The sequence below is a fragment of the Drosophila grimshawi genome, unplaced genomic scaffold (assembly GCF_018153295.1).
Source record: "Drosophila grimshawi isolate 15287-2541.00 unplaced genomic scaffold, ASM1815329v1 contig_848, whole genome shotgun sequence".
NCBI classification, from domain to species: Eukaryota; Metazoa; Arthropoda; class Insecta; order Diptera; family Drosophilidae; genus Drosophila; species Drosophila grimshawi.
This window is the reverse complement of record NW_025063692.1, coordinates 14,092,661-14,118,878: the sequence shown is the minus strand read 5'-3', so window position 1 is coordinate 14,118,878 and position 26,218 is coordinate 14,092,661. Positions and strand designations below refer to the sequence as shown.

General features: G+C 42.0%; 1 protein-coding gene across 1 annotated transcript; it reads right to left on the bottom strand.

Annotated features, from left to right (window-relative positions):
• Nucleotides 1-955: 955 nt before the first annotated feature.
• Nucleotides 956-25,239, bottom strand: LOC6565914 (chromatin modification-related protein eaf-1). Its single transcript, XM_001992707.3, is given in 10 exon segments — nt 956-5,535; nt 5,629-5,874; nt 7,495-7,983; nt 8,064-8,336; nt 8,419-8,537; nt 8,618-8,869; nt 8,950-9,186; nt 11,944-12,038; nt 13,009-13,186; nt 25,038-25,239. Coding segments are annotated over 10 exon segments (4,617 nt in total). The 5' UTR covers nt 25,149-25,239; the 3' UTR covers nt 956-2,918.
• Nucleotides 25,240-26,218: the final 979 nt, after the last annotated feature.

Here is a 26,218-nt window from a genome sequence, read left to right as displayed (position 1 = left end):
TATATATATTTTATAGTTCGGCTTAGACTTAATTGCTACAAGTGTTTTGAATACCTCCTAACTGCCTAACTGCCTAACTGCGCATTTGTTCACTTCTATTTGGTATATTTTAATTATTTTCTATATTGGATTTCTTATTTGTTAAAAAACTATTTTGGCCTTATAGGGTAGACGACACTACACTACGCTACTTTCTGAAACATGTTTGTCTTGCATTCAAATCGTTTTCTATTATTATTTTTTTTTTTTTTTGCGGCACCCAAATGAATTTTTGTAAAGTGCAACAGAGCACACACACAAAAGAAGAAAAAAAAAACACATGTTTATGTACCACGTATGGTATCTATATATTGCTGTTGCAGTTTTCTACTTATAAATATTACGGTAAACGTACTTATATACAAGTGTAAACAGCCTGTAACAATCAATATATTTGTTGCCAAATTCTGAATGAACTAATTTTCGGTGTTTGTTAACTTGTTTTTGTTTTTATTGAGCAAAGTTTTGTGTGCAACAACTTGTGACTACTACACGGAGGGGCAAAAACCAGGAGAAGGGCAACTAACTGGATGGGTGGGTGGGAAGGAGGAGAGAAGGTTGTCATGTGCGTCATATGAGGAGCATACAAATATGTTTTATGGAATGTTACTGTATGTTTCAAATACGTATATCATTTTATTTATTTACTTTCGTTTTGTGCAACATATTCCACTTCTTGCAGCTTGTGTGTGTGTGTGTGTGTGAGTGAGAGAGGGAGAATGGCAAAGAGATAGAGTGAGTGGGAAAGAAAGAGCTGCTGGGAGAACCTTTCTAAGAAGTATGTATGTACAACTTGTAGACTATATATACTTAGATCGGAAAGTATGAGATACATGCGTATTTATGCAAAATATTTGAATAGTTCACATTTAAGAAAATGTTTAGATTGACTTTTTTGTTGTTTTTGTTTTGTTTTTGTTTTATTTTTTTTTTTCGTATATTATTTGATTTTTGTTTATTTGCATCTGCACAGCAGAGTTTAAATTTCTTATGCATTTCCATATCATTTTGTTAACATTGCTGTATTTCTCTTATTCTCATTAGGTATGCATCATCATCATCATCATCATCATCATGTGTGCATATTTATGCATGTATATCATTAAATTATGTACGAATTAAATGGCTGTGCTTAAGAATTACTATTCCCATTTTTGAATTATTTCGGATTTTCTCATTGTTTATTTTATTTTATATAATATGTAATGTACATTCATTTCTGTTATCATTTGTCCATGCAAACGTCTTTTGTAGTATGTGGTATTGTATTGTATGGTATGTAAGCTTGTATGTTGTATGTATATGTATATGTATATGTAATTTTCTTTTCTTTTCTTTTTGTTTTTTGTTTTTGTTTTTGTTTTTTGTATATAAAAGGAGCATATATTTAACGCCTAACAAATTTGTTTTAAATGCAGTTATTGACCTGAACATTCGTTAATAATATCATCATTATATCATCATTATAATTTCATGTTTTGAATATACGTAATTCATTATGTATGCATATATGTTTGTTATGTTATGTATATGTATGTATATATATTTTATTTTGGTTTTTGTTTTTGTTTTCGTTAGATTGTAAAATAGTTAAAGAATTTTGTTTTGCATTTTTTTTTTGTATGGCTTGCAGCGCTGCTTTTCTTTCACTTATATTGCTCGCTGCAGTTTTCTTTTCTCTTTCAACATTTAAAATGGTTTTACAATTACTGTTGTTATTGTTTGTGATTTGTTTTTTGTTTTGTTTTGTTTTGTTTCGTTTTGGTTTCTTTTTCTTTTCTTTTTTTGTTTAGTTTTTGAATACTTCTCTCATTAGATTTCTGACGTCACAAAAATTACGAACGTTTCACTGTTTACAGTCTCGCGACGGATTTTTAAATAATAAACAAATTGAAAAATTCCCGGTATAAAAACATAATTATTAAAAAAAAAAAAATAGTTGGTCTTAAATAAAGTTATTTTGGTAGTTTGTGGGGAGCTGCGGACTTGCATAAATAAATAATAATGGCTTAAATTAACTTAATCAAGTTCCACTAAACGTAAATATAAACACATTTACAATTAATTAGAGTAAGGCATATATATGTATATATATACGTATAGATTAAAAAAAATTGGTTTGATAATTATATATAACAATAGACATCAACACGGAGCAAACAATTGTTAATAAATTGGCAGCAGCTGCAACAAACTGCTGCAGGTGGCAACTGTAACAAATGAATGAGAACAAAGGGCGGCGCATTATTTGAGGGCGGGGCAGGAGCGCGGCATGTACAAGTATGTGTATATTTGTGTATGTATGTATGTGTGTGTGTGTGTGTGTGTGTGTGTGTTGGTGTATTTTGTGTGTATATGTTGTGTGGCGTATGTGTTGTGTGCATTTGCATGAGGCACGGCTTATCGTCAAGTTGCAACATTTAATTGCAACATTCGCTTTTGAATTAATTGAGCATATTTTCGCAATAGATTTTCATTTAACTTGGCCAATTGGCAATACAAATTGCTAGTTCTTTCACATATTATTTAAAGGTACGTACGGGCAGAAGGAAAGAAGGGGGGCTATAATGGGTTGGCTGGGCAGGCATACAAATGCCACAGTTTTGGCCAATTGCTTTTTGGGGTCACATTTTTGAGAATTTTCGCTTTTGATTTTTTGTGTGTTTTGTGTGTGCAATTTTCTTATTATTAGAAAAATCCGCAACGCTAGTTGGCTTCATCATCGTCGTCGTCGTCGTCGTTATCGGTGTTGTTGTTGTTGTTAAAATTTAGTGCGTGCGTCGCCTGCGCGTAGCTGCACCATCACCGCAGTTGTCGTCGACGTCGTCGTTGTAGCCAACTTGTCGCGGGCTGGGCAATTTTTATGACGTCTCTAAAAATCATACTTTAAACGTTTTTTCTCGTCGCTGCTGCTGCTGCTGTTGTTGTTGTTGTTGTTGTTGTTGCAGCTGATGGTGGCTGCGATGCGACTGTTGCTGTTGCTGCTGCTGTGCACTTCCATTGGCGGCCAGCAGACTCATGGAGCCAGCGCTACACAGCGCCGTTGTTGTGGCATCCTCGCAAGCATAGCTGGCAATGCGATGATCACTGCGTGAACGCTCCCGATCGTGTGTGCGATGATGATGCTGCTGCTGCTGCTGCTGCTGCTGTTGTTGCTCGTTGGCTGCTGCTGTTGCGGCGGCGGCGGCGGCAGCAGCTGCTGCTGCTGCAGTGGCGCCATTGCGCTTGCTGCTGGCCGCCTGCTGTTGCGAACGGCGATTGCCCAGACGCTTCAGCTCATAGTCGCGTGCGTCCGTGACGTCAAAAGTGGCAGCACGTTGCTGTTTGCCATGACGTTGCTGCTGCTGCTGCTGTTGGGTGGGCTGCTGCTGCTGCTGCTGTGACTCGTATTGCTGCGGACAGTACTCGTCATATTCGTGATCATCGCACAGATTCGCATTGCAGGCCGGCAGCGATTGTTGTTGCTGCTGCTGTTGCTGTTGCTGCTGTGCGCGATGCTTTTTGGGCGGTAGCGGTATGGGCGCCTGGTTGAGCTGCGCTTGAGCTTGAGCTTGAGCTTGAGTCTGTGTACTGGCTGAGGCTGCCGCCGCTGCTGCGTGCAGCGACGCTGATGCTGTGCTCGTGCCCGTCGAACAGTTCGTGGCACGTCGCAAAACATCAACGCCGCCGCCGCAGCAGGCGCACTCCTACAACTCCGTTACGGAATACAAATCGCTATTAACATGAGCAGCAGCCGCTGCAGCAGCACCAGAACCGCCACCACCACCACGCTTCAGTGAGCGATAGAACAATGCCTGCTGCTGCTCCATCAGTAATTGTTGCTGCTGCTGCTGTTGCTGCTGCTGCTGGTGATGATGCTTGCTGCTGCTGCCGCCGCTCGCGACTGTGCCATGATAGTTGTTGTTATGTTGGCGTTGCTGCTGCTGTTGCTGGTAGTAAGCCTGCTGCTGTTGGTGATGGTAGGTACTGGTGTCGTAGGAGTGCTGCTTCTTCATGCTGCTCAGCATTGGCTGAGCTCCGTATGATGTCTGCTGCAGCTGCTGCTCCGCATAGCTGCGCGCATTATCCAGCGCCTCAGCACGTCGTGGTCTTTCACGTTCTCTGTCACGCTCACGCTCACGGTCACGTTCACGTTCACGTTCACGTTCACGCTCCCTTTCTCTTTCACGGTCTCTATCTCGTTCGCGTTCATAACCAAAACTGGCGGATTGCTGCTGTCGCAAGCTGGCTGATTTGGGCGGCAGCGTTTGCATATGATTGGCATTGCTGGCATCCCGTGAGTTCTTGTGACGATTTTTGGGCGGCAGCGACGGCGGCTGCTGCTGCTGTTGTGCGGCAATCTGCAGCTTCTGCTGTGCAGCTGTTTGTGGTCGCTGCAGCGATCGATATTGACCCAATGTGGCAGCGCACAACGGCTGCGAACTGATCTTCGATTGGGCGATAGGAGCACCAATGTTTCCGGTGGGCGACTGCACGGGTATCTCTGGCAGCGGCTGATTAACTATGGAGGCCGGATTCAGGGAGCGTTGCACGCGTGGCGCCGCCGTTGGCGCTGTCTGCTGAGCAGCAGCTGCAGCTGCTGGAGTCGGATAGACCGCACTGCTTTCAATGCTATAGACGGCTGAGGGGGGCAGAATGTGTGTTGTCGGTGGATGATGCTGTTGTTGTTGCTGTTGTTGTTGTTGTTGTTGCTGTAGCTGTTGCAGAGCAAGCAGTTGTTGCTGTTGCTGCTGTTGCAGAACCAGCAGCTGCTGTTGCTCTTTGGCATAGGAGCTGCCCACGCCGGTTGTGCCGGGTATCTCCGTAAAGGTATTGACTATCTTTGGCTTGGGTGGCGGAGGTGGCGCGTGCTGTGGTTGCAGCTGTGGCTGTGCCTGCACTTGCTGCTGCTGCGGAGGCGGTGGTGGTGGCGCGACCTGCTGCGCCACCAACTGCATTTGCAACTGATGTTGTTGCAATGGTTGTTGTTGTTGTTGTTGCTGCTGTTGCTGCTGTTGCTGCTGCTGCTGCTGTTGCTGCTGCACCACCGCTGGCGTCGTGCTGGGCACCAGCATATCCGTGGAGCCGCCGGCATAGACCTGAGGCATGCAGTCCGCCTGCTGGCAGTAATCCTTCGACACGGTGGCTATCGAGGGCGTCTTGGCGCTACGCAAATTTGGCGACGGCGAGGCGCCCTTCAACGAGCCACCGTAGCGACCAACATGACGCAGTGTGGCACACTTGTTTGCCGTTGCGGCGGCCACAATGTTCAGATTGTTGTTGCCCCGCACCGCTTTGGGGCCGATGCTAATGTATTTGGGATCGAAGCGATTGAAGCTGTTGTTGGTGACGTCGCGCGGATCCCGATCATCGACCAGGCCGTCAGCATCCAGTCCATTGCCCGTCGACTTGCACATCGCGTTAGCCGTCTGGGCGGACAGCACGGAACGTATGGAGCTGCCCGTTGAGCGGGGCAGCGTGGCCGATGCGAAAATGTTTTTCAGTGTGGTGCTGCTGCTGTGGTGTTGCTGCTGTTGCTGTAATTGTTTCTGTTGCTGCATTTGTTGTTGCTGCATTTGTTGTTGCTGCTGTTGATGCTGCAGTAGCTGCTGTTGTTGTTGCTGCTGTTGTTGTTGCTGTTGCTGTTGTTGTTGCTGCTGCTGCTGTTGCTGTTGCGTGTTGTTGCTATTGCCTGCATACGTGTTGCAGGCAAGCGAATCTCAGTAAAAGTCGTTCGATTCGAGCGTCTTACACTGCTTGCTGAGCGTCGCGTATTTGCCATTGTTCGGGCCAGGCAAATACGACGCTGACTGTTGGTGATGCGATGGCAGACGCCCCAGCGTATGGTGGCCGGATCTGCAAAAACATAACGGTTTGCGGAATGAGTAACGTATTTTTTGGTGAGTACTTTTTGTTGTTGCAATAAATGTGTAAACCTTAAACGTTAACTAGTTGCAACATTAGGCGTAGTCAGGCAGATAGGTCGCGGCGATTTTCATTTTTTTTTAAATTTATTTTATTTTTTTTTTTAGATGATGTTAAAGATGTATTTGTTTTATATATACATATACAGTGACCTGTGCACCATTTATACACACAAACAAATTAGTTGATTTCCTTTCGGCCCAGTTTTCTAAGCGAATAGTTTTTACCAAACTTGGATGTGACCGATATCTATATTATCAGCAATTGTCTCGAAAGAAATGTACAACTTTTGCATATAAAAGACTCAAAATGTTCTTATTTTTATTTTCTTAAAAACCGATTTCTTATTGAGTTAGTCATAGAATTATTTTGAAAACATTTTGTGTCTAAAATTTTTGCTTATTCTGTACATAATGCAAATATTGTTACACAATGGCAAGCTGAGATAATTGAATTTCTTGTTTTTAAGGCAACTCTGATATGCGTTTTATAATCGTCCTTTCACACTAAATGAAAACAAACAGCGAAATATTATTATGTAGACAATCTATTGTACTATATCCATTAAATAATTCATCAATAGATATCCTGTTGCAAATGGTTTAGTTCACTATTCTTTTCAAGTTTATAAATTCAAAGATTTATGAAACACATTTCGCACTCTCTGCTGTCCAAAGATTTGTGGCATCACTAAAGGCAAGTTCGAGTAAAAATACTAGTTTTTATAAGAAATGAAAGAGTGTACTCAAAATGTATACTTGTATATGGTGTCTATATTTATTTCCTAGTTGTTTTTAGATATTTCGAGATGAGCTTGTTATTCAAAGAGCTACTTTTGATATGCTTTAGTTCTACTTTTGTGTTAAACCCATTATGATCACCATCACTCTTTTTTTTTAAGTTGATCCTTTCCTTTTAAGTCTGTTTTAAGTCTATCCTTTCCTTTTGCTTCGGTCTAAAATTGTTGTTGTTCTTTTTATATCTTGAAGATTTTGTTTCTCAGTTCGAGCAAACAATTTGTGCTGCACTTAAAGAGCGCAGTAAAAGGTTATATGCATGGGAATGATATGAATGAGGTGATAAAACAATGAAGCTGCAACCAGTAGTAAGAAATGATTTAAATCACGCCTCGTTGCTCAACTACACCCAATGCTGCGTCGGCTGCTGCTGCTGCTGTTGCTGGTGGTGGTGCATGTATCGTGTCTGCGTTATGCGTTAGGGTGTTGTCCTTGTATGATATATTTAGATATATATTGGATATATGTGACTTAAGCTACTTTATGTCATGCAGTTGGTCGAGGCCTAGTGTGCTAGGCAGAGGGCAGATTACAACAACAAATGTGATTTAAAATAAACAAAACTGAAATCAAAAGGTGAAAACCAAAGACAACTAGAGTAAAGCAACATAATGTACACATGGACAAATAATAATTCGTAATAAAAAAAAAAAAAAAGTGTGCAGTCGACTGTCTAACGGTTTGTCTACAGACTAAAAACTAACTAAGGCAAAACTAAAGCGATAACTAAAGAATAAGAAATTAAACTTCATGCCTTGTGCCATGCACCAAATCATAGCCGGGCGGCGGCGACGGCGAACGGCGACCGCCGTTGTTGCGGCTGGCCAGCGATGAGGCCGCCGCTGCCGACGCCGCTGCCGTTAAGTTAGTTCTATGCTGTGTGTGGTTGTGGTTGTAGTGGTGGTTGTTGTTGTGGTGGTGGTAAGTTGATGTATTGTTGCTTGATTGTGATGATGGTGGTGATGCCAACCCTTGTCGCAGGCCTGCTGAGCCATTCCTATATGAGCCGGTCCCATTGCCGCCGGCCAAGCTGCCGCCACTTGGCAGTGTACCCGTCTGTCCAGCCACAGCTCCGCCGGCCACGCTGCCGCCAATGGGTCCACCATGCGCCTGCTGATGGTGCAGAAGCGTGCGGTTAATGGTGCCCGTGCTCATCGGCGCCGTCGGCGAAATGCTTGCGCTGGGTGCATTTGAGGCGGAAAATAGTGGCGCCGTCTCCGACTTGTCGCCGTCGAGTGTGGGCCTACAAATAAATAAAAGATGTGTTGAAAATGCAACAAGCTCCACAAATTTCGTTTGCTTCTTTTGTTTTGTTGTTTTTACCGCTTGCTCAAATAAATCCAGGCGTGAGAGTCCGCATAGACGAGTATAGTGAGCAGAAATGAGGTAAGCAATCCGGCGACCATCATCAGGCTGAGGCCGAGCAACCCAATGCCGCAGAGGCCTTGCAGTGCCTCGGCATAGTGGCGGTCAATGGCGCGTCTGTCCAGTGTGGCCGAAAGATTGGTCAGATTTCGTTTAGTCTCCTCCAGATCGTTGTCCATGGCGTTCAGGGTGCGCTGTATGTCAATGCGTGGATATGTGTCCTGGCTCATGCTGTGCCAAAGATTGTGATATACATATATATATATATAAGTTACAAGCTGATAGACGGCTTTGCATGTTACTTGGTTCTCACCGTTGCATTATTTCAACGCTCTCACGAGCACGCTCCACAAGATCCCGAGACTCGTTGAGGCGAAGGATAAACCGATTGCGCAGCGTGCCACAGTTGAGGAAGTAGACATATGGACTCCGCTGTAATCATCGAAAGAAGGTAGGAGAGAGCTCATTATAGAGACAATCAACTGGCGCCAAACTGTCGGAATGTTACTAACCATGCCCACCTGCCGGCACATGAACTCATGCGGACGCATACAAAAGTCGCCGGCTGCGACGCTGGAGGCCAAATAGATGCCGGCTAGCAGCCAGCAGATGATGATGCAAAACAAGCCCGAAACACTGAAGAAGATTAGAGTGCATCGGGAGCGACGGGCGACACCAATGACGAGCACAGTGCACAGGAAGAGCAGCAGGGTGAGGAAAGCCAATGTAGCCGGCCAGCGTATGGACTCGTACAAATCGCCAAGCTGAGCGAAATGAAAGTAGATTGTAGATATAGATAGGTATATATATATATATGTATATATAATTTAATATGAAGACGTACGTGCAGTATGCCCATTAAAGAGGTCTCATTCTCACTGCCCTTTGTCTTCATGAAGTAGAGGACCATGTTGTCCAGCGAAGTGACTGCACGTGAAGTATTCTCGCTTACCAAACGGGACGTCGCGATAAGCAGCATGACTGCCGTTTGATTGATTGATTGATTATGCGGCTTCTCCACCTGAGCCACCACATTGTGGGAGGCCATTTTCGTTTCGAGATCACGCTTGATGGTTTCAGTCTGTAATTTAGTGAATTCAAATATTTTAATAAACTTAGCTACGATCAAATATTAAAATATGTTCAAGGGATAAAGATTTCAAGATAAACATAACTGAGAACGTTTCACGCGGGCGTAATACTTCCCAATTTGATGGCTCTAGCTCAAAAACTATATAGAAGATATAGCCGTTGTATAGCGTGATCGTTGTCAATCATTGATGGACGTCACCAACCAATTCTGGTGACTCTAACTACAAAACCAATATTCTTTTACATCTTGATGTGAAGAAGACATATTAAAATGCTTGCAACCCTGACAGCCAAACAGTTGTTTACAAGCGCAAAGATCTGAGCATTTAATTTCTAATAAATGTTCATTTAAATAAATGGCTTTTCAACTTTATAAATTTACCACAACAATTAAAACGCTTCTTGTGAAGTGCGTCAAAAAAAATAAAAATAAGTGGAACTGAACCTCTCGTTGGAGAAAAGAGAACTTTTTTGAGAACGGTTTTTGCGTAAAATGAAGCACAGCAGATATTGAGGATAACATGAGGTTATGAGGAGCTACAAGAACGTGATAAATAAATTATTTTACGTTACTCGAGATTTGTTCAGATTCTTTTCATTTTGTTATATTTATTTCCAAATGTGAATGCAACCATAACATGAATATATAAGCAAGAATAACAGATTTGCATACCCCTGCCGACATCTAAATTTAAAAAAAAAAACCCGACATGAAAGCTATATGATATAGTGGTCCGATGTGGGTGATTTTTGCTTCCCAAATGTGACGAGCAAATTAATTATTGACAGAATTTTGCCCGGATATCTTTTTAAGCAAAAAAAAAAAAACAACAAGAACTCTGGTCGAAGAGGTCTCCATCAATGCGAGCCAAAGGACGATAAGATATGTCATCACGTATCTCTGAGATATCCTTAATCAAACTCTCATGGAGTAATTCGCATAGATTAAAGCTGTTTTCGCTAACAAGATGTTGTCGCATTTGATTATAAAAGCGATATTGTGCGACAACTACCCCCGAAAAGCCATTGGATATGTGCATAGTAGGGTTCGTCCATTACTTAACTTACTCCGAGTCGCTGACTCACAACAGCAGCAGCAGCAGCAGGTGAGAGCAGTTCAAAAGTTAATGACCAAAAATGGGTAAAGGGAAAGCTTCCACAAAGGACTGGTACACACACACACACACAGAAAGAGAGAGAGAGAGAGAGAGAAAGAGGGAGACAGACTGAAAGATAGATGAGAAGAGAAGAAGTCGCCAACTCAGGCAGACATACAGCTGGCAAACAGAAACAAAGGACGAAAACGTTGCACATAAACATAGTAGTTTTATCCCCCCTTAATGCTTTTGCTTCCGCACTTGTGCAATGCTTTGAGTACACAGCCAAATAGAAAGAAAGAAAGAAGGAAAGAAAGAGACAGAGAGAGAGAGGAGAGTGGAGAGAGGAAAGGGGCACTGCAGACATGGGAAGCGTGACAGGGCGTAGGGTCGAGGACTTGCCTAAAAGCAGCGAATACCGACTCACGCAAAGACCAAGACCGAACTAACCCAATCCCACCCCCAGCCCCAGCCCCGACCACTGTCTGGCTGTCCCTCTTATGTATGTGTGTCTGTGTGTGTGTGTGAGTAGATGTGTGTTTAGTCCCGTGCCTAGATAATTAATAGCATTTAAGTTAAGAGCCAAGCAATGCCAGCCATCTGTTTAGGCCACAGTATCATCTTGTCCGCACCTAAACCATACACCATACACCACCCACCACCCACAATTCTTCCCTCTGAATCTGACTCAGTGCGTTATCTCCCCCACATTCACATTTTTCTCGTCACACTCTTTTAACCTTTTGCCTTATCGGTTTTTATATATATTTATATATATATATATATATGTGTGTGTGTGTTTATATACATGTGCATATAAAAACAAGAATGAACGCCCATCTTTGGCACGTCGAACATTATATACCCTTGTAGACCGGAGTAAAACTGCTAACATCTAATTTGAGTTCAGAGTTCGTTATTATTTATATAGTTTTGTACGTTTTAAACAAATTTTATTTAGATGTTCTTCAACTGCTAACTGAATATTTCATATTTGTATATATCGTATTAGAAAGGCTCGCATGTACCCCTGTCTACCCTTAACTCGATACTACTAACTTAATCAGTATAAGATATTTAAAAAAAAAAGTGAATACAGCCACACAGGCGGACATGGCTATATCGACTCGGCAAGTGATGCTGATCGGGGAATATCATATATATATATATACTCATTCAATGCGTTACACACGTCACAGCAAAATTATAATATCCTCTACACGTTTATAATAAATATGAGCTGACAAAGTTGATGAATAGGAAAATCAAATCTATAGCTTTGACTAGCGTGACAGTGTGTCCTATCCAATGTAACTCGGATTCCTCCTTCGCCTTTTGCATGCCGTTGCCTTCGCCAAGGAGATACATTTATGTGTACAAAAATGTGTTGAGTTGTGGGGGGCATAGGGAATCAGAGGCATATCTCTTTTGCTGTATAACTCAATATAATCGTAGGCTGAAATATGATGCTAGCAAGTGCATTAATCGAATGAAATGTGTGAAATTGCAATGTGCTCTGATTTCGCAAACTTTGCCAGAAGAATTTTCAACTGTATTTCATGGATTTTGCTTTCATTTCATAGTTCCCGGAGCAAGGGAGTATTTAATAAGGAAACTATTTATGTATTTAGTAGTCCTTGTAAACTTACCTCTTGTTTAAGATTAAGCACAAGATTCTCCACCTTCTTGCCGGAGCTGAAGGCCTGCAGCAGACCATTGTGGAAATCATCATTGCCATATAAACCTGAAATAAAAATGGGGGAAAATTAAATAAGATTTCGGTGTGAAACAAAGTAGCGGCACTAAACAACTGCGATAAGTATGAAAGGAGTAAACTAGCTTGGGTCCTTGCGTCTTTTAAGGCATTCATCAGGAAAAGGGACTTGAGAAAATGTACAGCAGTGGCGATAATTAAATAAAAATCAAGGAAGATATCCTCAGTAATGGGTCTGATTGTAATGGTCTAAGAGAAATAAGTTGAACTCAGGTGCTCTTGAGTGAAGAAGACTACTGCGTTTTCTAATTCTAATTCTGTTTACTATTTTTCTGTTTCTATTTCAACTCTCCCAAGACAGATGATGTCGATTGTTGCTTGAGCGTATAGCGACAAAGATCGTAGTCACATTTATGAGCCAATTAAGAGCGCTAATTTAATTATTATTTAATTGTATGCGGAGGTTGGATTATAATGATGGCACTCGCAGTCGTTGCTGTAGCTGTAGCTGGATCTGTCGCCGGCACTGTTTTGTAGATGGCTTCATTGTGATGGACTCAACTCGTTTTGATTAGGGGCATTACCTTTGGCACTTTGACATACTTTATATATACCGAATGGGCAAATTTATTTATTTTGTTTTTGTTTTGTTTTTAAATTGCAGTTTATTACTTAATGGTTAGCGTCTCTCTCATATTCCGCTCATGCTTGACAGTTGACGTGACTCCGTCGTCGATCGGCCCCATAAATCTGGATACGTGTCAAAAACCAAGCCGCACACGTAATGGAGCAATGCAATGGGCGACGGCAACTTTTGGCTAATTGCCAAGTTAAACACGCGACGACGATGTGGTCTCCCTGCCTTTGGCATGGACCATGGCCATAGGACAAAGGCCAAGAGAGGGCGGCGTTGGAAGCGGGGCTTGTATGGAGCAACACAAACACAAGCACAAAAACAAAAACAAACACATGGCAAGGGGTTCAATGCGCCGGCACTTACCTAGTCCAATGGCTGCACAGGTCATCAACGTTATAATGACCAGTGAGCAGCTCTGGCAACGCTGGGCGCTCGGCTTGCGCTGCTTGCGATCGCAGCAACGCGTCAACAAATACAGTAGCAGGCCAAGCAGCGAGAGTATCAGCAGGCCGGCGGGAATGGAGGCCAGAATGCCCAGGCTCTGAAAATGAGAGAAGCGAAGCGTTAGGGGATGAAACTTGGTTTAAAGCTTGCAGAGATTTGTATATAACAATTATTGTAAGTAAACATACAGTAAATATAATTGATAACTGCAAATTTATTTTTGTATTCAAAAGCCACACAAAATGAAAATATATCTCTTATTGCATATCTGTGAAAAGGGCAAACGCCTTTCGTGTCCTTTACTCATATACTGATTAAAAAATTCTTCTTTTGAGATGAATTGACTTCCGATCGCTCAGCGTTGAAAGTCGCTATTCGATCATTATTCATAATTTAAGCTGATTGTGCGGGCATTGCTATATCCATGTGGAGGGTATAAGAGACGTCTCCGACCTGATAAAGTCGATATAGCCATGATGTATGTATGCAGAACTCCCTCAGTTTTAAAGCTGACTTTTCGGTTCGTCGAAAGCGATTATATCGGACCACTAATTTATATGTCTGTTATGGGAATTATATTTGTACTCATTTAAACCAATTTGTTGCACCAAGATTCCAGATCAATCTCACAAAAATTGTTTAAAACGAAGAAATACATATTAATATTTCAGACCAAAAATTAGATGTCGTCAGGTTGATTCGGATCTAGGAGGATATTTAGTCATCGGCGTGTCTAAGAAAGCAGTGTCAACCCTTTGGCTTGCACACTTGGGTCAAACACCACACGCCGAAGATTAAAGCGCATCCACACCAGCGACCTCTGGGGTATTGATCGTTGCAACCAGTGTGCAACAAATTAATATTATATACTATTTTTTAAGTCTAGCCATTTTTATGTCATAGACTGTCAAGTTGTTGTTATTCTTGCCAATAGCTTAATCGACGTTTATAATATAAATGTCGAATTAATAAAAAACAAAACCGAATAGCTTCGTTTTTTTTTTTGGTTTGTGGGAAAAAATCAGGATGCATAAAAAAATTGAGTGGGGTCGAAAAACAGGATCAAGCCAAGCGTCTATAAGACCAGGCGTTATTCGAAGGATGGGGAGTGTGAAAGGGGACACTGGATATTGAGTGAACTTTTAATTGAATAACTTGCTGCTCGTTTTCTGCTGTTTGAGGTCGATGTGTGTTGGTCTTGTTGTTTCTGTAGCTGTTAGTTGGCTGCCCTGTGAATAACGAAACGAAAATGTGTAAAAATACGTCTGCAAAGTTAATTTTTTTTTTGTCGCTAGGGCCCGTTTTGGGTGCAAAATTTAATTGAATTGGCAACACTACGCCCCGACCCGACTACAATAAGAACAAGTACAGGAGCGAGCAGAGCAACAACAAAAGCAAGGAGCCGGCAAAGTTTTGGCCCAGAGTTGCCAGGGTAACTTTGACGTTAGCCCAACAGGAAGGCAACGGCCCAAAAAAAAAAAAAAAAACCGTTGGTCTAACGGAAATTTCATTGACACTCATTAAAAAATCAGTAAACTGTCTAAAGCTAAATATGCTCGACTCTTCACATACCCAGTGATTGGAGCAAAATTGCGGGATATCTACAAATTATTATTATTAGCTTAACCAGACGAGCAACGAATATTTATACATATATATATATATCTATAATAATTTAAAAATAAAGTATTATTTAAAGTATAAGCAAACTATTTAAGTTATTTTCCTGTGTCTACATTTCATATGTGTTGGCCACCACCCAGTTTTTTTCATTTGTAATTCAATGCATACACCAGGGTGTATATGATACCCACCTAAGCATGCGTGGGTGTGTGCTGTTTGTGTGTAGATGTGTAGGTGTAGGTGTGTGTGTGTATATGCATATGTGTGTTTATGGGGTGGGAGGGGGCCTGATCAAATTTCATGCCGGGTTATTGGACACCAACGTCTGCCAACGTCTCTTCACGACTGGCCATGAGTCAGCGAACGATCTACAAAGAACACCACTTGACACTTAAGGAACAAAAACAGCAACTGCAACAACAGCAGCAGCAACAACAACAAAAACAAGTAACATCAATTATGAAAACCACATTGGTAGACCACCTCGTCAATCAAGTTCAATCGAACTGGACACACACAACTGACTGGTGGAAAGAACTGCGCACAGGCATTAGCAGATTTGCGCCACAGAAAGTGGCAAAAGTAAAATAGGGGCAGGGAACATATTTATTATTTATATGCATGTTGGCGTCGTCTTTTGTATATGCAACATGCAAATAATCATTAAAACTAGCGAGTGCCAACTTCTGCTCCTTGCTCTTATTCTTGTTGTTTATTGTGATTGTTGTCGTTAGCTACTTGCGTGTCCTCGACGCTCGCAGTTGAATGACTCATGAGCGGGCCCGTCTTGCGAGGAGGATCCGCTTCTGACCCACACTGGCCCCATTCGCTGCCGCTTCCCTGTTCCCATAGTTGCACCATGACCATTTTATGCATTCTGAGCGCAACTATAAAAAGAGGCGAAAATTTGAACGTAGCAAGCATGACGACAAACGGGCCCAAAATCCGAGCGACAAACAAACCCTTCCTCCGCCCTTATGTTAAAGGTGGCAGCCCTTTTGGTTGGCAAATTACGACGCCGTTAAATTGAATTAAATCAAGGCAAATTTCTATGAGCATCACCAGTAGGGAAAACAACAATAACCTTGGCATTTTTGATTGCTGTGTGTATTCCATATTCCATCCCCACTGCCAATTGAGAATTGTCTGTGGGAAATGTGCACAGTTTTTACTATAGCAAACACACGCATGACACATCTAGTGAGAGACAGCGAAAGCTACCCGCAGTTTCGCGTATAAGTAATGGGAATTAGCACTAAGTATCATATATAGAACACCCAAAATCCAACAGTTGTGTCGAGCGACTATAAGCCAATTAGCAAAGAAATTGTAGAATGTGCTGGAGATTCGGGATTTATTATTCGTTTTTCAAAAGATAAATAGGAATAAGCTGATCAGCTATTTTATTTAAATAAAGTATTAAAAGTAAAATAATTAGAAAATGAGCAATAGCCGATAACAACGCATTTTCACTGGGTACAAGAAAACTGCCTGAGGAGATAATGCGGTGGTCTTTCAAGATATAACCATAACATAAAAAAAAAGAAAGAAATTAATAATTAATGAAGCTGCATCTTGCTTTAACAACAAGTTGGCAGCGCTATTTGTCGCACGCTCTCAATCTAAGCATTGAGAGGCGAAACAAACTTTCATATTTGAAATGCAACATTTATTGTTGTTGTTGTTGCTGTTTTGTTGCTGTTGCAGCCACCACAAAGTTGTCGTGTGTCTTTAGTTGCTGTCTGGGGCATACGTATACGTAGGCGTTGTTTGTGACTCTCGAAAAAATTTGTGTTTGCTGTTGTTGTTGTTTTGTTGTAGCTGCGACAACTTCGACACTGGCGGTCCCATCGTCTGGCTATCCCCCTAATACCCCTGAGCCTGTGTTGAGAGCCTACTGACTGCTGACTGCCCTGGCTCTTAGCGTAGCGCCGAAATTAGAACGTCAACATAGCCCAAGTTGAGTGCTGCGATATGATGGAAAAAACCAGTTTTTCTTCGAATTAAACAAATGCCCTTAGCCAAACAACAGTTACGGGCAGAAGTGTGTGTACGGTAACAGTTATGCATGCTTGTATGCGCACATAACAGCACAACAGCAAAACAGCGAACTGCCTCCGAGTCGTGCGGCAAATGCGACATAATATTGTATCACAATATGTACATATGAATGAATGTATGTATAAATATCCGACTCGGCTTCATGACGAACTGCTTCCGGGGCAGTTAAAAGTAACTGGAACTGCAACTGCGAAAGCAACAGCAACAGCAACTGCGCCGGCGACTGGAAATGCCATTGTAACTGCAACTGAATATATAATTGCAACTGCAATCAGAGTTACGCAGAGAACAAAGCAAATGCCGCAATTTGAAGGCGATGATAACGGACGGCTCAAGCAAAATAAATTATAAACAGCAAATGGGAAGAACAAATATCAACTGAATGTCGATGATAAAATTCACTTGCCACTCATCGGCCAGCTTCCTATGGCAGCTAGATACTTCATTTTGCATCATATAAGCTACTCTGTTTAATGAAAGTTGCATCATACTCAGGCTGTTAGCCAACTATCATCACAACGCATATGCCTCCTTCAGCAAGGATATTCAAAGCAACCTAGAGCCATAGGGCACATGTCCGCCTATACGACAGAATGGGAACAGACTGCAGCAGCAGCAGCAACAGCAGCAGGAACAGTAGTAGTAGCTAGGAGAGAGTTGCAAACTATCCGGTGATTTTGGCAGCCTTCACATACACATAGCAAATGGCTTTGCTGTTGGCTACCCAAACGGAAACGTCATCGAGCTGCTTGTGCTTGACGTATCACACAGGAAGCAAAGCCTACAAAGACCAAACTACAAAACTGCTAAACTAAAAAACAGCCTAAAAGCGAGTGGCCAAAGCAGTAGTTAAAGCCATAACCATTACCATATCCATAGGCCTGAGCATAGTTATAGACAGGTCGATGGGCAGCTTGAGACTGGTTGTGCCCTGTGCTCGATGAATAAATAAAAAGCCGAGGCAAATTATTGAGAAACGTCGCCAGAGGAAGTCGAGGAAGTGCGCACAAATGGCAGGGAAAATTAAGTATACAAACGCATATCACTAGACCCGCACTGAAAAGGCAGGGGAGGGGTACGGAGCAGCTTGGGTAGTTGGTAGGGGCAGGGCAGCCCAGCCCCAGCTGGAGTCGTGCCTTTGGCGTGTCAGTCGTTTCATATGCAAATCACGTGACGTGACGCACCAGCAAAACTAAACTAAAAAAAAAAGAAACAAATAGAATGGCCAGCACGGAATTACAATTGCGCAATTTCTAGATGAGAATAAAGATCACATATTATTATATGGCACACATATGTACTTTATGTACATAAATAATTGTAAATGCAAATACGAACACGCCCAACATGAACAAAAGGAACTTTATTATCAACTATTGACCCCATGTGATCTATAAATATACATATATATATAAGGTTTATTATATAATGTAATAATAAAATTTGATAGTCCCATTGGTGTGTTGCAGTCAAGTATTATCTAGTGGTAAATAATTAAGTTTCTGTCTGATTATTTAATGATTGTTAACTTGACAGATGCTTGGCATCTCATATACCGAAAGACCAAAAAGTTCTTGTCTAGCTGTCGACAAAGGAATATAAAAATCCGTTATGCCACCATCTTATCAAATATGTAGATCGGTTAACCAACTGACATAGATTCGGCAAATGTTCCAATAAAAACTTTAAGATCATCATCAACATCGAGTCAATTATGTTGCTGGCACTGGTGAGCATAAAATCGATGCGCATATAAACAAATACGGGGATCCAAACAAAACAATGCCGCAGCATGTTGGCGTGAGATTTCTTCTTAAGCCGTTAACCGAAAAATCAGAAAACAGATATATATATATATGTATATATAGTCACACGCACCACGCCAAACTTTCACACAGCATAAAAGAGGAGGGGGGTTGAGTGGAAATGGGAAACGGGCAGAGACCGAGGGGCTAAGAAGAAGCTGCCTCCTAAATATTCGAGAAAAACATGACGAAAAACAATATACAAGGCAACAATGAGAGGGATAAAGAGAGATAGATAGAAGAAACGAAAGACTGAGGAAGAGGGGGAATCGTTTTCAAAATGAGCCACTTGGGACGCCCACTAAACATCCAATTTGGGTGCACATCGAAAATGAAATCGAAACGTTTTTGAACTTGAACTTTTTTCTAGTTTTATTTGTTTGTTTTTTTTTTGTAGAGACAGCGATAGGGGCGAGCGGCGGTACAAAGGGTGGGGTCGCAGAAACCTGCTGCCTAGTCCAGTCCAGTTAGCCAGTTAGTCAGTCGATCGAAGCGTGGGCCAAGACTTCGATTTTTTCAACTGTTTTGAACGGTTTGGTTTGGTTTTCGAATACTTTTGTATCGACGACTGCCTGTGTGGCCGCTGCTCGCCGTGCATAGGGCGGGGGGAAGTGTTTAGAGTATTTGAAATATGTAAACGATGTGGCCACGCTCAGGGGCATCCTCTTCTATATACTTGTGCTGGGTATTACGCATTCATAGCGACGCACGTACTACTTTATTCAATGAGCTCATAATAAAACCAACACTCCGAATTGATCTTTACGGGCTTGGCTCTAAGTTTGATTATGACTCTGTTGATTAAACTGGTATTAATTGACGTATCCGTTGATCTTAGGTGCAGTACATATAAGGAAATTGAGTTTTTGACTGCAAATAGACATTTTCAATATTTTACTAACATCTTTATCTGGAATTATTTGTCATTAACTGAATTTTTATGTGTAAAACGATTATTAATATTTATAAAATTCCAACAGTTTTGGACAAAATCGAATGACTATTTTATTACTAGAAATGTGCTTGCACAGCAAGAGTATTAAAACATCGGCTAGCTATTGGTTGACAATTAATTACTGCTCTGGCTGTGTATCTGTTTGAATGTATCGAAATCAAAACGAAATTAGATCAGACCAGGCAAAGGCAAAGGCAAAGGCAAATACAGCAAAAGCAAAAGCAAATAAACATTCCAAAGTCGACGACGCTTGTTGCACAAATAAACAATGCAGCTCGTCAAAATGAGATAAACAGGCAGCCGCAGCTCAGTTCCAGGGCATTCAATTTGAAATGCCTGATTCGAGTTTGCCTCGTTCCGAGTCCGAGGCAAGCCAAGAAGTCAGGCCAGACACACTGGGCTGATAGCAGACTCTATACATCTAAGTATCTGAATATGGATGGTTTAAGTGTGTGTGTGTGTGTGTGTATCTGCGACACATACAAAAGTGATTGAATTGCAGAAGTTTTATGACGAGCCGTAAAAGCGACAGCAGATACAAAAGTATCTGTAAGTAGGCATATTGCCATGCCATGTATCTTGCAGATGCATCTGGTAAATGTGAAGGCAGCTGCCTGGCAGTTGTTGTTCTTGTTGCAATTGTTGTGGTTGCATTTGACAGCCAGACAGCCGGAAAAACTGAAAAGCCAGAGCGAGAACGAGAGCGACAGATGGAAAAAAAAGGCAAGGGCGAGCTGTGTGCATCTTTCCGATTGTATTTTCAATTGCAATATCTCAAAATGAAAGTCAGCAAACACAGAGAATGAGGGTGAGGGGAAAGAGAAACTGCTCAGAGTGCTTGATAATTTGATTTCAGATAGTTTCGATTGGGGTCTTCTAAATATAGTCGGCCAGCTCGTAAACTCTGACTTGACTTGAAGTCTAACTGTGGAGCTGCCAACTGCTGCCAGCTGCCAGCTGCTGCAGCACGGCATTTGCTACGAGGGATGCTCGAGCCAGTCATCAAATATGCATAGGCTAAAACAGCTGTGGCATGTCACAGGATTACAGTTTAGTGGTCAAGAATGCCAGAGTAGGAGCATATCTTGTAACCTGATCCGAATTGGAAAACCCTACTAAATTTAGAAACCAAATGCTATTGCTGATTATTCTTCATCGGATTCATACGATAGGAAAAATCTTTTTTTCGCATAACTTTCGTGATTACAACATGCTCGGTGCATATCAAAATGCATTGGCTTAGAAAGTACTTAAGAGTTTATTGAAAAGTTCAAGAAAATAAATTTGTAAGTTTTTGTCACGTTCGAAATTTTATTTTGACATGACACTAGAGTCTGGCTTTTGCACTAAACAAAAACAAAAATAGGAGCACAACAATTTGCTGTCATTTTCTTTGTTGTCTTGCATTAGAAATGCGCATCAAGTATAGAGGCCAAAAACACTAGCAGCCCTTACTGGGTAAATAGGCTTAAGACTCACAACAATTTTTAATACGCTTTACACAGGGTGTAATGCAATGAAAAGCAACAAGCATCAATAATTGGAAAGAGAGTCAACTGGCGAGACAGCATATATATGTGTGATATACGGGTTCCAATGCGTAACGAGTTATCCAGTCAGACAGAGTAGAGACCTAGAGGAATAGCGAGGAACAATCCCATTTAAATGTTGTGTACATTTCCCCTGCATCTCTTTAAGCTGCCCGCACATTTGCAGCAACAGTGCGTCATCACCTTGGACAGACAACTAGACAAGCAGATGACACAGCACAGGAGGGAGTGAGTGTGTGAGTGAGTGAGAGAGTGAGAGAGACTCTTCATCAACACTAGAGAGCAGCTCACACAACCTATTGAGGTCGTAGGGTGGAATGGGGGGGAAAACAGGTTGCTAGTTGTTGGTGTCATTGTTGTCAAGAGCAATTGTGTGGCTATTTGAAGGTTAAATTGATCATCATCAACAACAGCAACAGCAACAGCCACAGCAAAAGCAATAGCAACTATTGAAATGTGTGAGCCTAAAAACAAAGGGGGAAAGGAGAAGGAGGAGGAGTAGGGGCAAAGGGTTGGCTTGAACAGGATAGAGAGGAAAGAAAACACAACTGAATAACATGAGCTGATTAAACACAATTTGAATTAACAGACTAGACATAACGAGCATACACAACACACAACACACAATAGCCAGTGCCCCTAGGATGTTGACTGAGTAGGTTTGCGGTTATCAGCGATGTTGAAGGGGGAAGCGATTGAAGGCATTTTTCATACCATATTTGTTGTTGATGCTGAGCTGATTGACAATCATGCTTGAACAGAAATAAACAAAAATGAAAAGAGAGAGAGAGAGAGAGAGAAAGAGAGAGAGGAGAGAGAGAAAGATAAAGCAGCTATTGCAATTTCCAATTTTACACTCATCTCGATTATAAGGAAACGTATAATTATATTCATAATTTGGGGCTTGTTAAAATTAAGACAGACAATCTAAGTTGTATAACTTTATTTGTTTATAAATGTGAAGATTTGAGTTGTCTGTTTAGGTAAGGGTCCCACAGTGAAGTTTACTTTTAACGGCCACCCTTATGCAGTTGCAGTTTCTTTGCACACTAAATAAATTCTATCTCAAGAAACTCTTCAGAATGTATAAGGGACTGCATTAGTTGTCTCCCTCTCCCTCTATCTATATCTAACTTTCTAGTTTCTCTTGTAAAGTAATAGATCATTATGCAATTTTATCAAATTTTGGTAAGTCTTTTGGTACCCAAGTCGAGTGCACCTATAGAATTTGGTCGCGTTCCACATTTAATAGGGAAACAGTCCGGAAAGTCAACCAGTCGATAAGCAGATTAGCTTAGTGGGCTCATTTGCCAGCCAACCGCAAACAGAATTGGCTTAAGTGCTGGCTCATTGTCAGCCCCATTATGACAATGGCTAATCCCCATGTGACGTGCCTAGCTCTGGGCTGATGGTTCAACCCCGACGACCCCCAAACAAACGCGACAGATGTCTATGGCCGGCAAACGGTGAACTCACCTGCATCCCAAAATCGGAGCAGAGACCGCTTTTACCACTCCACCCCCTCCCTTCACCCCATATCCCGCACAGACTGTCTCCCTCTCTGGTGCCTACTCTCAATTGTGACTATGCCTGCTCCGGCTGCTTTTGCTGACGCGCGTAAAAAACTACGCCCAGTGCAGCAGCGTCAGCTGACCTACATCCACATCCAAGAGAAAAAGCCAAAGCCAAATCCGAGCCGAACCGCGCAACGAGCCAAGCAAAAACGAGCGGGAAAGAGAAGGAGAGAGAGAGAGACAGAGAGGGAGGGAGGGAGGGAGGGAGAGAGAGCGGAGCTGCGCTTAGTTGACCTGAATTTAACAATGGCATCAGCGTTGCCGCTGGAAATCACCTCAACCATTTTACTCTCCCTCCTCCTTTTCACATACTCCTTCTTTTACTGCCGGCAGCTATTGCAATGACCAGCTAATTTCAATCAAATTTTACAGCTGAGTTTATCCCGGCTGGCGAAAAACCCAACTGAAAATAAACTGAACAACAAGAAACAACATGCCGAAGATTACATACCCTTGTGGACCGGACCTAATCTGCTGACATCTAAATGTTTAATCGACGTGCGAATTATTTGAATTATTAAAAATAAACAAATATTATTTTTATATCTATTTCAGAAAGGAGGAACGTTATAACATGCTTATTTTGTGAATTTGACATGACAGTTTATGATTATTATGACAGTCTATGACAGTTTTATGATCCAATCCGATCGTACCCGTCGTCAAATTCGACCGAAGCCAACAGACGGATATATACCAAGATTTATAAAGTTACCTTTAAAAGGGGGTGGCAGTTTTGCGCATATAAGATTAAGAAATTCGGACGGAGGGACTCGGGTGATAATAATATCGTCTACATTGGCTATTGGTTATGGCATTTCCTATTGTCTGCAAAGTTTTCGCAGATCGCTTAGTTAGTAGTACTGTGCAGATTTTAAATAAAAATAAAGTTAAAATTCCTTTTGTTAAAAAAAAAGTTCAATGAATTTTGGATTTTAAAACAATAACTAACAAAAATATTGAGATGAGATCTCTTTTAAAACACCCGCAGCAATTCTGTAAATATTTATTATTCAATTGCTATAGATCTATTTGAAAGATCAAACTAAAAGTAAGTAAGCACAAATCACTACAATTATCATGGGCAAACTGGTATCAGAGTATTACTTAAACAAGTTTCGGTTCTTATCATGCGGACGAACTAGTGACTAAAGCTGATGTGAGATAGCCCGCGACTCAAAGAGGACGCCGCGCACGTTAGGGAATAGGGGTAAACCCTAAGGCCGACGTCAATCAAACAAAGGCAGCTGCTGCTTCGCGATACCGCTGCCGTTGCCGAATTGAGGTGAGTGGCGGCTCTTGCCTTAGGGGAGGGGGGGTGTGGGGGTCTTTAGGGTTCTTCAGACTTCAGGCTTGCGTTCGCATTCGGTTCGGTTTGGGCTTGGCCCAACAGCGATGATACCTATTGATACTTAGCGGCAGCGGCAATCAAAAGAAACCAAACAAAAAGAATGAAACAAATGGGAAGCCGGAAGTGTGTGCTGTATTACCTCCACCCCGCTCCCGCTCTCGTTCCAAGCGAAGGCGGAGGTAGACAAGAATCTGGGCACATGTAGCGCACATGGTAAGCAGCCGGGTCTGGAGCTACGCGGAACGTTGTGGGAATGAAACAAAAAAGGGCTCGACAGACGCTCGCAGACAACGGAAGGCGTAAACAAAATGGGAAATATCGAAATTGTTGTTGTTGTTGCTGTCGCTGTTTCTGTCGCTGTAGAGAGTCACTTGCAGCAATTGCAGCACACTCCGAGCAAAACAGCGAGAGAGCGAGAGAGAAAGAGAGAGGGGGAGGAAGAGAGCACAGAGCGAACGATTTACACAGGTAAAAGAGAGTTCGAAATTTAGGCAGCACTCGCGTAGAGCAAACGCTTATCCCATATATAGATTGAGCCCATCGACAAGATGGCAAACTAAACAAATCAAAATGCAATCAATGTAAATTGGAACGCACTTCAAGTGCATAATTTTGGGGTCTCAAGTGGGGCAACACTACAACCACCACAGCGAAGTACCACTTGAGGCAGCTAACCTAAAAACTACTCTACACTGAACAGTTGAACCCAAAAAATATTAATATGCAAAATATACAAAAAAAAATAATAAAATAAAAAAAAGAAAACTATGCCGAACGTATAAATTGTGCGCATAAGCTTATTTCTGCTTATTTTTCATATATATTTACTATATTTCTATACAAAATATGCAATATCAAGCGTATTTAAAGATATCTTTAACAAATTATAATATCAATTTAATGTTTTTCATAAGCAGGTCGAATTTAGGTGCAAACCACTGTAAATTGAATATATGAAAACTAAGGCGGTTGTAGTATTATATAGTATAGCATATAGTATAGTATTTGTATCCTTGTGGCTGTACTCACCTCTAGGTAAACATCGCTATCCAGATTAAAGGTGTCATTAACCCGACGAAATGTGTAGTTCACATGCGGTATTGAATGCAGGATTTTAACGAGTATGCTCGGCTGTTCCATTTTTATGGCTCCTTTTGCAACGTTGTCGCTGTTATCGCTCTTCTTGTTGTTGTTGTTGTTGCTGCTGCTGCACTCGCACACAAAGCTAGCTTTCGCTCTCTCTCTCTCTCTCTTTCTCTCTCGCCCTCTCTCTTACGCTCTCTCTTTCACGCGTTTTTGGCTAGTCGACGTCTTCTCGTTGTCTTTCTTCGTTTTTGTTATTTATTTATTTATTTTTTGTTTTGTGGTACGGACTCCTTTTTATTGTTATTGCGCGTGTGTGTATGTGTGTGTGTGTGCGGGGCAGCGGCAACAGGGGGGTGGGGGAGGCGGTTGTGGCAGCGGTGCTGCTGCTGCTGCTGCTCCTGCTTTTGACGTCACAACGCAGCTGCTGCGACGACGACAACAGCGTCTCGTTTCAGCGCAAAATTGACTTGAGAGTTTAGCGCATAACACTCACTGCTCCTGCTGCTGCTACTGCAAAAGGGGGAGGGAGGGTGTGGGAATTGAAGAAGAAGAAGGGGCTATGTAATTCGTATGCTTTCGTACACTTTGCTCAACTGTGCGCACAGCACAGCAAGCTAGCGAGCGAGAGGGAGAGGGAGAGAGAGAGAGCACGAGGCTGTTGCGGGGGTGTTTATGCGTGCGCTTCACACGCTGTGCCAAATTCCAAATTGTAGCGCCGCGACCCCAAACGCATGCTCTCCTGCTCTCCTGCGTAGACCAAAGTGCGCTCTCTCTCTCTCTCTCACGCGCTTGCTTGCACTCTCTTTGTGCTCTTTTGTTTGCTGCCATGTCCTGCGCGCGTGTGTGTGTTTGTGCGTGTGTGTGCGCGTTGCCTGCGCTAAATTTTCACTTTCACTTTTCACACACCCAAAAAAAAAAAAAAAAACGAATAATACAAAAAAATTCTACACACAACTGTAGTAAGCAACCTAACGGCACGCATGCATGTATGTGTGCTGCCAGCCTGCCAGCTAACGGCACTTTGCAAAATTTTTGTTTTGATTTCAACGCTGCCGCATTTGCCGCTCACTCTCTCTCTCTCTCTCTCAGCGAAAAAAAGGACAACTTGCAGAAAAAATAAATGT